The 13,467-nt window shown below is 37.4% G+C and overlaps 4 protein-coding genes across 4 annotated transcripts; 1 reads left to right on the top strand and 3 right to left on the bottom strand.

The window, feature by feature from the left end:
- Positions 1 to 501: 501 nt before the first annotated feature.
- On the bottom strand, positions 502 to 1,215 carry HELRODRAFT_79849 (hypothetical protein; the record flags this gene model as incomplete). The annotated part of the gene is made up of 1 exon (XM_009019895.1): positions 502 to 1,215. One exon carries the CDS (start codon positions 1,213 to 1,215, stop codon positions 502 to 504), a length of 714 nt encoding a protein of 237 aa, XP_009018143.1.
- Positions 1,216 to 1,369: 154 nt separating this feature from the next.
- On the bottom strand, positions 1,370 to 8,551 carry HELRODRAFT_191885 (hypothetical protein; the record flags this gene model as incomplete). The annotated part of the gene is made up of 14 exons (XM_009019894.1): positions 8,460 to 8,551; positions 6,535 to 6,579; positions 5,914 to 6,049; positions 5,650 to 5,715; positions 5,419 to 5,567; positions 4,794 to 5,086; positions 4,403 to 4,706; positions 4,110 to 4,271; positions 3,427 to 4,038; positions 3,226 to 3,351; positions 2,779 to 3,021; positions 2,282 to 2,632; positions 1,898 to 2,158; positions 1,370 to 1,815 (listed from the first exon to the last, which is right to left on the bottom strand). The coding sequence occupies exons 5-14, from the start codon at positions 5,531 to 5,533 to the stop codon at positions 1,370 to 1,372; spliced, it is 2,913 nt and encodes a 970-aa protein (XP_009018142.1). The 5' UTR covers positions 5,534 to 5,567; positions 5,650 to 5,715; positions 5,914 to 6,049; positions 6,535 to 6,579; positions 8,460 to 8,551.
- Positions 8,552 to 9,227: 676 nt separating this feature from the next.
- On the top strand, positions 9,228 to 10,134 carry HELRODRAFT_173288 (hypothetical protein; the record flags this gene model as incomplete). The annotated part of the gene is made up of 2 exons (XM_009019893.1): positions 9,228 to 9,927; positions 10,049 to 10,134. 2 exons carry the CDS (start codon positions 9,228 to 9,230, stop codon positions 10,132 to 10,134), a joined length of 786 nt encoding a protein of 261 aa, XP_009018141.1.
- Positions 10,135 to 10,291: 157 nt separating this feature from the next.
- Positions 10,292 to 12,831, bottom strand: HELRODRAFT_173287 (hypothetical protein; the record flags this gene model as incomplete). Its single annotated transcript, XM_009019892.1, has 7 exons — positions 10,292 to 10,360; positions 10,901 to 11,056; positions 11,251 to 11,430; positions 11,504 to 11,641; positions 11,712 to 11,792; positions 11,875 to 12,120; positions 12,331 to 12,831. The coding sequence occupies 7 exons, from the start codon at positions 12,829 to 12,831 to the stop codon at positions 10,292 to 10,294; spliced, it is 1,371 nt and encodes a 456-aa protein (XP_009018140.1).
- Between the last annotated feature and the right edge of the window lie 636 nt (positions 12,832 to 13,467).

Genomic DNA, 13,467 nt, shown 5'->3' with positions numbered 1-13,467 from the left:
GGGGGGAGGGGGGGTCAAAAATTGTTACGTAACACAGAAAAAAATGTTGTTTTTTATATTTTTCATTATTAATAAATTTAATTTTTCATTCTAAAACACAAATGTTAGTGTAGTTTTTATAGAATCTATGTTAATAAATGGTTAATGATCCTATTTCTTTAAAATTGTCGTTTCCATCCATGAAACTTAGCAGTTATGAACATTCTGATAAAAAAACACGACGAATGCAATGCATTTTCGTGACCGCGTGGTACATACGGAAAAAATCAAAAAAAAATTCTGCTTCTACTCTAAATTCAATTGCTTTTTATTACCGAAAAATTAAAAATATTTTTTGTTACGTAACAGGGGGGGGGGGGGTAAGTCGTTTGTTACGGAAGTGTTACGAAGGGGGGGGAGGGGGTCAAAATAGTCGTTTTTTCGTGTTACGTAATACTCGAATGGCCCCTAACTGACAAGCTGCATTTTTTCAACAAAACATAAATTTTAACAAAATAAAAATCACCGACCAGATGGACCAGGAAAGCCAGTAGCTCCAGTAAAGCCTACATCGCCAGGAATACCAACTGAGCCAGAAGGTCCAGGTTGACCGTTAGGTCCTTGAGGTCCAGGATTGCCGGAAAAACCTGGAGCACCACGATCTCCTGTGTTACCGGGATCACCTTTGGGACCGGCTAAACCCATTAAACCCGTACCTCCCGTGGAACCTGTTCCTCCTTGACCTCCTGGAGTTCCTTGAGGTCCTTTCAGCCCAAATGGGCCTGGTGATCCAGACGGACCACGAGGACCAGGTTGTCCAGTTTGGCCCGGACTACCTGGAGATCCAATATTACCTTGTGAACCAGGCTGACCAGTAGGCCCCTGAGGTCCCTGTTGTCCAGCTACACCAGTTGCTCCTTGTTGACCAGGCGCTCCAGGAGGTCCTAATGGTCCAAGGGGGCCTTGAGCACCATCATTTCCAGCAGGTCCCGTATCTCCTTTGGGTCCTTTTGGACCTGCTGGCCCCGTAGGCCCAATAGGACCAGTGCCTCCTTGCACTCCCTTTGGTCCAGTTGGACCTTGTAAACCGGCTGGTCCTTGAGGTCCTAAAGGTCCGGCAGAACCAGGTTGACCAGTTGGCCCAATTGGTCCTGGTTGTCCTATCGGTCCGGCTGGTCCTTGAAACCCTGCTTGTCCAGGAACTCCAGTGTCACCTCTATCTCCATTAGGTCCCATTTGTCCAGATTGTCCTATTTAATAAACAAATTTATACTAGAAACAGGGAATAACAATGAAATAAAATGTTAACGTTAAATGAAAATAACAAATATGATGATAAAAATATTAATAACATCAATAACAAAATAATTATTATAATTTTAATACAAATCTAGCCTGGTGGTCCTTGTGGTCCAATTCCTCCTTGTTGACCTTGAGGCCCAGCAGGACCCGGTTGACCAGATGGACCTTGTTGGCCAATAGGTCCTGGCTGTCCCGCCGGTCCAAGTGGCCCAGGTTGACCTGTAGATCCTTGCTGTCCCAAGGGACCAGCAGATCCAGTGTCTCCAACAAAACCAGGATTTCCAGTAGGTCCAGCGGGACCAGATGGACCAGTGTCACCTTGGGGTCCCAAAGGTCCTTGCTGCCCAGGCTGTCCAGGTAAACCCGGCTGTCCTGCTGGCCCTAATCCACCTATGGGCCCTGCAGGTCCTAGAGGTCCTTGTTGACCTGGTTGACCCACTGGTCCTGGTTGTCCAATGAATCCTGTATTACCAGTAGCTCCTTGAGGTCCTCTGGATCCTGGTGGTCCCGGGAGACCCAAGTCTCCGCTTGGTCCTTATATGTTTACAAAAATCAATATTTTTAATATAATTTTTAAAAATTTATAACAAGTTTTTTGAATTATTCGGTTAAATACCTGGAAAACCAGCAGGTCCAGAGGGTCCCTGAAATCCTTGTTCTCCGGGTTGACCAGGTTGTCCAGCAGACCCAGCAGAACCAGCAGGCCCTGGCTGCCCTGTTTGACCTGCTAATCCAGGAAGACCCGGTTGTCCGGGCTGTCCAGAAATGCCAGGAGATCCTATCGGTCCAATGGCTCCCTGTGGACCTTGTGATCCTGGTGAACCAGCTGGACCGGGTTGACCAATTGGACCAGATGGTCCAGGAAATCCAGTAGCACCTAAAGAATTAGTTGTAAATTCAGTAATTTTCATAAGCTGCAGAAATTACATTGATCTTAATTTTCATTGCTTTTAAAAACGACCTAAAAAAACTGTAAGACTTTATAAAATACAAAAACAACCTTGTGGCCCTGCTAATCCCATCTGTCCAGGTGCTCCAGTATCTCCGGGACTTCCTTTATTCCCAGAAGGTCCAGCAGGTCCTAGTGGTCCTTGAAATCCAGATTGACCAGTTGCACCAGGCAAGCCAGGAAACCCAGTAGCACCAGTTGATCCGGCACTTCCTGGAAGACCAGTTGAACCAGGTAATCCAATGTCTCCGGAAGGTCCAGGTTGACCAACATTACCCAGTGGTCCAGGTGATCCAGATGGACCTTTTGAACCAGGAGCACCGACAGGTCCTGGTTGTCCGTTGAATCCAGTAGGCCCAGGAAACCCAGTGTTGCCAACTGTTCCAGGTAAACCAGACTGTCCTGTGACAATGAGAATGTGACAACGATGATGATGCGTAGCGAAACGCTTGTTTACCCCGAACGTGTGAATTATAAATATTGTTTTTTTGAATTCATCTACACACATTGAATCTGTATGTGTTATCATAGTAAATTTGATTTCCTACCTTGTAAACCTTGTGGTCCAGGATTACCAAGCGGGCCAGGAGATCCTTGAATGCCAACAGATCCTGGCTGGCCGGGCTGACCGAGGGGACCAGGCTGACCAAGAGGACCAGAGGGACCAGTGTTTCCTTGGGCTCCCTGCGATCCTTGGGGTCCAACCGGTCCAATTGCTCCTGATTGACCGGTTGATCCAGTAGTACCAGTATAACCTTGTTGTCCTTGAGGTCCCGGTTGTCCGTCAATTCCTGTGATCATTTAAAATTTTTTCAATAGCATGAAAATTCTTTTTATAATTATATACTTAATTGTTCTTGCCAACAATTATAATCTGATAATAACTACATCTAAAGTCTTTGTATTTATTTTAAAAATTTTATACATTTATTGCGACAAATTTGTGAAACCTGGTGCGCCTGGAGGTCCTACAGGTCCTGATGGGCCAGACTGACCTGAGGGTCCTGTTGCACCTTTCGATCCTGGTTGACCTGGTGAACCTTGGAAGCCCGGAAATCCTGGCTGGCCGATTGGTCCAATTCCTCCCGGTTGACCTTGCGGCCCCGTATCGCCAGACGTTCCTGAAAAAAATTAAATAACTATATAACAAGAAAAAATGCCGAACAAAAAAAATAAACACAAAAAGGTTAATCAACCTTTTTGTCCTTGCGGTCCTTGTGGTCCCTGAGGTCCCGGGGGTCCAGGTGGTCCATTCAGCCCACTACTTCCAGCAGGACCTATTGGTCCAACAGGTCCTGGCAAACCAGTTCCTCCAGGTGTGCCTGTATCACCTTGAAGACCAGGCTGTCCAAGAGGACCGGGTGACCCGGGGTAACCGGCAGAGCCTGTATCACCTTGTAAACCAGGTGCCCCATTTGTTCCAGCTGGTCCTGTTGCACCCTGTGGACCTTTCATACCGGGAGATCCAGTTGAACCCTGACTTCCTGGCTGACCTTGTGCTCCAGAGGATCCTGTGTTACCTTGTCCACCTTGTTGACCTGGAAAACCAGGTTCGCCAGGTTGTCCCGAAACTCCTTGAATGCCTGGAAATCCTGGCTGACCATTCTGTCCGTTTTGACCTCTCGGACCAGTAGGACCAGTGGGTCCAGGCGAGCCAGGTTGGCCATTTGTTCCTGGACCACCTGGCAGTCCTGGAAGACCGGGTAAACCTGGAGGACCAGCTGGTCCTACAAACCCTGGCGTTCCTGGTTGACCTGGCGTTCCTGGAGTTCCAGGGCTTCCAGACGGTCCCGGTTGACCGTTTGGTCCTTTTGTAAGTTTATTATCAAAGATGAAATATTTAATTATAAGAGTCTGTTTCTTAAAAACATGCACATACCAGAAGGGCCAGGCTGACCAGGATTTCCTGTAAATCCCAAAATACCAGGTGATCCTTGAGGACCTGGGTAACCAGGATTGCCTGGATAACCTTGTGCTCCATCGTTTCCTCTAATACCTGTAGCTCCCGTCCCCCCTGTATCGCCAGGCCTGCCAATCTCAGCTGTTTAGTTTAGTTATAATAGAAAAAATGTATGTAGTTGTAGTACAATATTGAGTTCGCCCTATTAATTTATTACTCAATGGGCATTTTGCAGTGCCAAAGTGAAAGAAATTAATGAGAATTTTACAAACCGACTGTTGGACAAAAAGTAGAGGAAAGACTCGAAAGTGATGTCCATGCGTTACCAATATTTTGATAAGGAATGTATTGTACCGAGGATGGCGACGATGCAATTTGTCTCAACGACGGCAGAGGAACGTCTGGTGAAATAGCGATGGGCAAGATTCGAATGTTTCGGTACTTGAGAACATTCGCTTGAATGACAGTTGCCGATTCATCGTCCATTCTGCTGTTGATGAAAACAATGAGCACCATTGTTGTGCTGAAGGGCTGGGACACATTTCTCGAGTTGCTTGCAAAATCGTCCATGGCAGCCTAAAATGCATACAAGAGTATTGAATAATCGACCTATCAGAAGAGAAAATTAAAAATTTTCCATAAAAATTAAAGAAGATAACAAACTCTGAGTCCATCCTTCAAATTTGAAATTTGCTGATCGGTGGCTTGGTAACTTTGGGCCTGGATAGCATTTTGTACGACGCTGGTGGAAGTGCCGCTGCCGACGCTTAGCGTAACAAAACCGACCGAGTTGTAGAAACCGACACCGACGTGCGTACCGCTCGGAGAGACTCGGTACAGGCGATCGATCGTGCTGACTATGTTGGACAGACCGTTCTTTGTCAACGTCCAATCATTCTCGGACAAGTAGAGTTTTGTGTCCACCAATAAAATCACATCCAAGTTTCCACCGCAAGCTGAGAGTGATATAATTATAACGACAAAGACATTAATAGCAACAACTTTAATCATTAGTGGTAGTAGTAAAACAATAACGAATCCGTCGCGGCGGTAATTTGATGTGTGCACTACATGTACGCATTGATTTCTCAGCGAGGTAACTCCGTAAAAGAATTTTTTAATATATGATAATGATGCGAAAAGCGATTTGAAACTATAGAAACAAATTTGAAAAATGAAAAACAAGAAAACAATTCGAGCCTTATTATTAATTCACACGTTCACATTACCACATCTCTCTTTCTAACGCACACGCACACACACTCACGCACGCGCACATTCCACGTACGTGTCTGAGTCTGTTGAGCGAAGTTTGTAGGTCCGTTAAATGAAAAAAGAAGCAGCAAAGCGACGACAGTCTGCCTGATGAACATGCTGTCAACCTCTGATTTGAAACGTACCATTATACGTTACAATTTCTTTACGTTTATCTGCGTCTTAAAATTTTAAATGATAATAAAATGGAAATAATATTAAATAATAAAATAATAATAACGTGCCAAATTTGTGCAAACTTACGTACTGTGAGAAGAGCATAACAAATTAATATCTCTAGAGTGAAGAATTCCTCCTCTGTTGGTGTTTCCTACGAGATTTTCAACAAAAAATTTATTCATCGTAAATTTATTCAAAAATACACCTTCCTATCTTTACATTATTACAAGTTGCGGCGATACAAAGAGTAACACAAATAGGTAAAATTTTGCACTGTTATAAGTAGTAAGGTCCCTGAAGTTGTAACGTAAAAAAGTAAAGAAGCAGTATTTCTACTACTTTTGAATACCTTTTTCCCTGTAGAAAACTTCCCAAATGAACGAAAGTCGGCCGACCGGAAATGATCAGCCTACCGGATTTCTTGACGACCGATGTAGGAAAAAAAGTTTGAATTATCTTCTCTTCTCAGTTTGATTATCACTGTGCTTGAGATTTTAAAATTATTATTATTAATAATATTATATTGAAAAAATAAATTATTTCATTGTAAATATTATTAATGATTTTTAATACATCACGCAATGTATATATTAACTCCATATCTAAAAGTAGGGGGTAGCAAAAAATGGGTAGTTTGAGACAGCCGCCGACCCAACAAGAGATATTTCTGTACAATTTGTCACTATTTAGATGCAATACCATTCGTTTTAATACAGAAAAAGTACAGGATAACACTCGCCAATATGGTTTTTTATTTTACTGCTAGTCCGTTTCGCATTCAGTTAAGAATTTAGGATCATTGATTGGTTAACGGAGACGAAACTTTTGAAACGCCAAGATACACCGTAACTTTTAAAAGTTATAATCAAAAAATTAACTGATAACGATAAAGAAAATTATAATAATAATAATAATGATGATGAATAATTAAAATTTAACAAATTAAAATTTAAAAATATTTATGTTCCACCTCCTGTCTCTACCTTTGCCGATCGCCAATTGACGCTGCCTCGAGCTACAGAAAATATGCAAAAATATTTTTATTCATTCATTTGTTTGTTCAGTCGATCATCTATTCATTCAGTCAGTCAGTAAATCCTTTATTCATTCGCTCAGTCGTGCCATCATTCATTCATTCTCTCGACGTCACTCATTTGCGACCCAACTCTTTAAATAATAATAATTCATTTCTTCATTCTTTCCTACGGCAAATACTCGTGTAGTATTTGTTTTATTCGTTCGTTCATTCATTCATTCATTCACTCACTCACTCAACCAATCGTTCATTCAAGCTCAATCAATCTATTGAAATGTCGTTGTCTGTGTGTTGTATATAGATATATACAAACACACACACACACACACACACACACACACACACACACACACACACACACACACATATATATATATATATATATATATATATATATATATATATATATAAGTATTCATCTTAGCAAATCACTCATTCGTAGCCTTTCTTTTATCTCTCTCTCTCTCTCGCTCTCTCTCTCTATCTATCTCTTTTTCAATGATTCGGCCAAGTAAGTTTCTAAGTTAAGCCATAAATTAAAAAAGACAGAATCTTAAAAAGGATGATTACGATTAATCATAATTATCATCGATCTTCACTTTCATCATCGTGTCATTAGCATCTTCGTTTTCATCATCATCGTCACCACCATCATCACCACCATCATAATCATCATCATTATCATCAACTTCGCCACGTCCGGCATTTATATAAGACATGGCGCTCTGAACAGCAGCAGCAGTAGTAGTAGTATTAGCAGCAGCAGTAGTTGTAGTAGTAGTAATAGTAGCAGTGCAGTTACGCATTTCAATGTGGTTTGGCAGGCTCAACACAACCTAAATAGGACAGGCATTAAGAATTCCAAAGCATATAAATATATACAAAAGAATGCATGCAAGAAATAAATATATATAACACATTTGTCTACACAACATTTGTAATGATGTATAACACAAGATACAAACATTGATATTATTGACATACATTGAAATATATTGATATATATATATATATATATATATAATTATACACTCACACAGACATATATTATATGTGTCTGTGTTGCATCTATTTAGAAAAATTTTTCAAGCAATTCAACAACACTTAACAAAACCTGTCCTGTGGGTTTCTAAATATAACTCACATATATACATTCATACATATACATATATACTCATACATATATATATATATATATCAAAGTCTGAGTTAGTTCAAGTTAAGTCAGCAGAAGAGTGAAAGAAAGAAGAAAGAAGTTTAGTGTTTTAGCCTGAACTAACTAACCAACTAAACAAAACTAAATAATAAGCAGTAAGCAGTGAAGAATGAAATGAATTTAAGATTATCATTGCTCCTATTTTCCTATCTTTCTATTCTATTCACTCACTATTGCATTTAATGGTTTCATTGTTACCTGTGCTAGTTGATTTGTTAGGCAAGTTGCATTGGAGTATAAGTATGAAATATATATGCTTATATGTATATATATATATATATATAGTGGATTAAAGACTGTCATATTATATATATATATTATATACGTAAACATATATGTAAGTAACTTGTAACAATAAAAATTAAAAAAAATCAAAGCATGTTTATAAATTTCAAGTCCAGAATAAAAGTTAAAATTATGAAATGTTTTAAGAAGATACAATTAATTAATTAGATATCCAATTTAAGATTTATAATTTAAATACGCAAATCTCAAATATGCCTGAAAAATTTTAATCGGCCATTTTGTTGAAATTTCATGCAAGCACGTTTTCAGTTTTTAAATTTATTTAAAATTTAAAAGTCTCAAAAATATTAAAATAGACATAAAAGTTAAAAAAAAACGAAAAATAATCGTTAAAAACCATCCTGAAACTGTAAAATTCTTCATCATTAATATTTCTTAACGTTCGCTAACAAAACACTTCATTCTATCGCAGATTTTCTCCGCGAATTTTCACATTTTCAACCGGAAACGGCTGATATGGCGACTAGAATTCAAATTGTGACACCTGTTGATTGGATTAAAAGTTACCTGAGACATTTAAAAGTTAAACTTACTTATGAAAATGCATAGCATAATTGAGTAAAATTTTAAAGTTTTTAAAACAAAATACTGATCAAAATTAATTAAATAAATAAAATTAAATAAAAATATCTAATAAATTATCTTAAAAGCATAAGCTAACGAGTGTAACCAACCTATTGTTATCTTAGTTTCATTTATGTAATTAGCTTTACCTTGAGAATAGTCTTTGGGTTTTTCCATTTTTTGGACACTCATTTTTATACAAAAACATCATTAAACTTGTGAATCCCGAATTGGCAATAAACTGTTTTTTAAAATTTAAGAAAATAATTTAAATTTAAACGACATTCGAAAAAAAGCGAACGAGCCTCAACTCTAAAAAAACTTGTTCTGATCCGTTACTTACGGGTACTGTGCGATTTCATTTCACCTATGTAGTCGGTTTTTAAACTTTAATTAATTAATTTAGTTAGCTTTAACTTTAATTTCAATATTTGTTTAGGAGCCAGTTAATCTTAAAAAATAAAATAAATTCAGAAAAGGGGTGAAAATGTCAAAATCAAAAAGAGATTCGACTGTGTTCAGCTTCGCAATCAATCCATCAATGGCCGCCATGCAGTTAGCCCTGACCAACTTAAAAGATAGGTGCAACGCTCTCGAAAGGGAGAACAAACTATTAAAACGTCAGCTGGCAGATAAAAAGACTCTAGATAATTTTGAATCATTTGTGTATAATAATAGCAACAATGTTAATGATATTGATAAGAAAAATACAAATAATAATCGCAAAAATATTGGCTACCTGAAAAATAAATCCATAATTAACTTCACAGCTCATGATTTATCAGACAATCCTAATCAAAAAACAACATTCACTAATAATAACAACAATAATCAACCTGTGGACCCCAATGTCCATTCGATAGTCACAAACATTTGCGAGCAGTTAAACATTATTGGCCTCCAAATGGAGAGCTTACTGTTAGATTACAACGAAATAAATAATAAAGATGAGCTACTGATGCTCAGTGATACAATGGAGGAACATGTTATACCTAGACTGTGTAAAATTAATTTAAAAAGACATGAATCTGACCATAACAATAATAATAATAATGTTAAAGATGTTGATGATGAACATGGGGATGAAATGAAGAGAGAGAATGATGAAGAAGAAGAGGAGGAGGATGAAGATACATTAAAAATACCAACGGTTGACATTAGAAAACTACACAGAACATTAAGACTTCAGAATCAACTGCTGAAAAACATCCAAACGTACATTGCCGTCTGCAATACCATAGGTGGCTTATTATATTTGTTTTTATTGATTATTATCTATTTATTATTTAATCAAATTCATGAATCTTTCATTGGAATTAAAATGTATTTACCCATTCACTTGCCTACTTTTCAACCAATCAGCTGCAGACAACAAATCATCGTCATCGTCTTCATCAACGTCGACAATGTTGCCAACATTTGAAGGGTGGACCGTGTTAAATAAATGAGTTATGCAAATTAGATGCATCTTGTTAATTAGATACTGTAATTATGTTAATATAATGTGCTAATTAAATGAATAAATGAGTACTGTTTATTCATGAATGGCTAGGCAGAGCTGTTTCATAAATGCAATTTCAAATGCATGCTTGTTAATATATGATTTCACTTTATTTCTTCTACTTTTACTGTATTAATGTTATTACTCTTTTCGTTGTTATGGTTCTTCTGTTCCTGTCATTTTAACATTTTTATTTATTTATCCAGCCGTAATTTTGTTTTGTCCATTTTTTAGTAGTCTTGCTTCCAAATTATTTCTGACTAGAATTAATGAATGAGTGAAGTAATACGAACAAAGTTATATTTTTTCTATTTTAGTTAACATTATTTAAAATTTTTCATGAGTTTTAATAAAAATAAATAAATTTGATTCTTTCTTATTCGTTCTTAAACTATTAAATGGCGCTCAGATTGAAAGTAGGTTGTGATTTTGACCGAATCATCGTCGTCGTGGCCGCCAACAATTTTGTATTTCTTCTTAAAATCATCTATAAATAATTAATAAATATCTATAAATAATAATAATAATAATGATAATAAATAATGATAAATTCTTGTTACGAATCATAAATATAGATAGAGAGATATCAGCATTATCATTGTAAACGCGGCACAACGGTCGCCATCCTTGCTGAAATCAATAGCATCATCACAATCATTCGTCATCATCCAAATCGTCATATCAATACTGACGCAATAATTTTCATAACCTACCTCTGCCACTCCAACTTTTCTCTCCCAAACCTTCACATCTTTCAGCATCTTACTGCTCTCCGCCTTAATCCTGATGTAATCTTCTACTGCAGGTGCCTTGTATTTCTGGCTTAATTCTTTCATTCGCTCATTCTCTCGTTCAAGAAGTGATTTATCCTGATAATGATGATAGTTTTCATTATGGTAACAGTTATTTTGATTGGAAAATACGCTATGATTAATAAATATTTTCCTGAAGGCATCATAAATCTGAAAAATGTCATTCATGTCAGTATGATCATAATCGTAACCATCGTCACCATCACCATCATGATCGCTATCAAACTTATCAAAATCATCATCACTACAACCTCATGAATATTAATGAGTTCTTTATTAAGCTTTTCCAATAAGTCTTTTCTTATTTTCAAATCCTCGTTAGTTCTTTCCATCTCTTGAATCATTCTATTGAGTTTCTCCTTTTTGCCCGCAAGATTCTGATTGCTCAGTAGGGATGAATAAATTGATGAGTCATTTGCATATTCATTGATCTAAATATCAGAGGACCCAATCAATTAAATAACTAAACAATCAGCAGATAGATCGAACCAGCAACCGGCAAACCTGATTAACTTTACTGTAGCTCAGCTTCATTTCAACCATCTCCTTGTTTTTGTCCTCAATAGATCCGACACACTTTCGGTTCTCGATTATCAACTCGTCAAAATCGACCGTCGATAGCGATTCGCCCATCTCCTCTTTCTACATCATTTGGATGATAAGGATAACATGAGAAATAGGAATATAAATGATTTTATAATTACTTCGCCACCTGCTTCAATATCATGTCCAGCTTTTTCTTCTTACTTTTCAAAGCGTTGTTATGCAGCCTGATTTTGACGGCTTTTGTCGTCTTTGAAAATATGAAAACAATTATAACCATTCATAATTAATAATTATAATATTTATAATGATGATAATTATTATTATTTAACCTTTTCTTCAAATCTTTCATCTAGATATTTAATCAGTCTTTGGATGGTTTTATCAACGTCTCGTTGCTGATGCGGTAGATGACGTTGCTGCTGCTGATATTGTTGCTCGCCAGTTTGTTCTTGAATCTGTTGTTGCTGTTGTTGTTTTACAGTAGTGGTTTCAATGGAAGCATTAAGAATCTTCTCGAACAATTCTTTCTCCTTTTCAAGTTCCTTCATTCTATCTCTCGATTCATCAATTGTTGCCTGACAATGTTGCAGATGATAATATTAATATTACAGATGATGATGTATAGACGGTAATGAGGTGACGATGTATCAGTGAGAAAGAACGAGATGATTTTTTGCTGATTTTATCAATGTGTGTGTGTGTGTTGATGACGACCCGACGACAATCACAAAATCAAACAATTTTCCATTATACACCAAAACCATCATCGCATAATCATAACATACCTTCATCTCGTCCATCTTCCTCTCACTCTCCACACTTTCTCTTTTCATTTCTCTCTCCAAATCATCACATTCTCTCGTCAGCAGTTCCATCATTTGCCTCGTAGTCAGCTTGAAGACTCTCTCAACCACACTAGAGCGAGATTTCGATCTCCGCCTGAACTGGGCATTTGACGATAAGCTACCAGCAGCAGTAGCTGTAACAGCTGCGGCAGCTATGACAGTTGGTCCGTAGCTTAAACTTTCGCTATCGCTAGCTATTCCGCTAAAATTAACTGAAACTCTTTGTTTAGCTGTGTTTAATAAGGTAGCTGTGTTGGTTGGGCTCTCGTTGATGATTGGAAGAGTTGTTGAAAGTGTAGTTGTTGCGGCGTTTTGTAGTTTTGTTGCGGAGTTGGAGCTGGCTGTGAAAGTAGCTGGGACGACTTTCTTCAGTTGGTTTTCTAGAAAGGTGTTCTCTATGGATAGGATCTTATTTTTGCTCCTGTCAGCAAATAGTTTCATGTTCGTAACAACAACCAACCAATCGACTAACCAACAATTACTAACTCAAGTTCTTCGAGAAGTTCTTCAATCTGTTGACATGACAACTCCGAAATACCATCATCATCGTAACCACCACCACTATTATCAACACTCAGCATGCTGTTACAACTACTATTACTACAACTGGTAACATTAACAAAGTCAAATGCAAGCAAAACTACTCAAACGCTAATCAATAACACACAATGTCTATATTCAATCTCAATACAATCGCTAATTTGCTGCCTAATAACAATACTAACAATGAACTTTCGCTACTTAAAAATGAAATACTACTATTTTTGTTGCTAAATGCTGCACTTACTAATAATACCAAAATACTTTTACAAGTGAATAGCATATATCTACTACTGATACACACGCAATGCCTGACTGCCTGCAATCTTAAAATACTTACAATCTACCTTGATAAAACATCAAACCTATGACAATACTATACAGCTACTGTATCATAATGATAAAATCATTTTACTACAATAAAGAATTACTGAATTAAAATCATTTTTAACCAAAGTCTTAAACAGGTAAGCCATATGATACGCAATTCAGGTGCGAACCAGCTGATGATCACCATGGCAACGTGTTCATAGATAA

This window comes from Helobdella robusta (genome assembly GCF_000326865.2).
Source record: "Helobdella robusta unplaced genomic scaffold HELROscaffold_26, whole genome shotgun sequence".
Classification (NCBI taxonomy): Eukaryota; Metazoa; Annelida; class Clitellata; order Rhynchobdellida; family Glossiphoniidae; genus Helobdella; species Helobdella robusta.
This window is presented reverse-complemented; position numbering and strand designations above follow the sequence as displayed.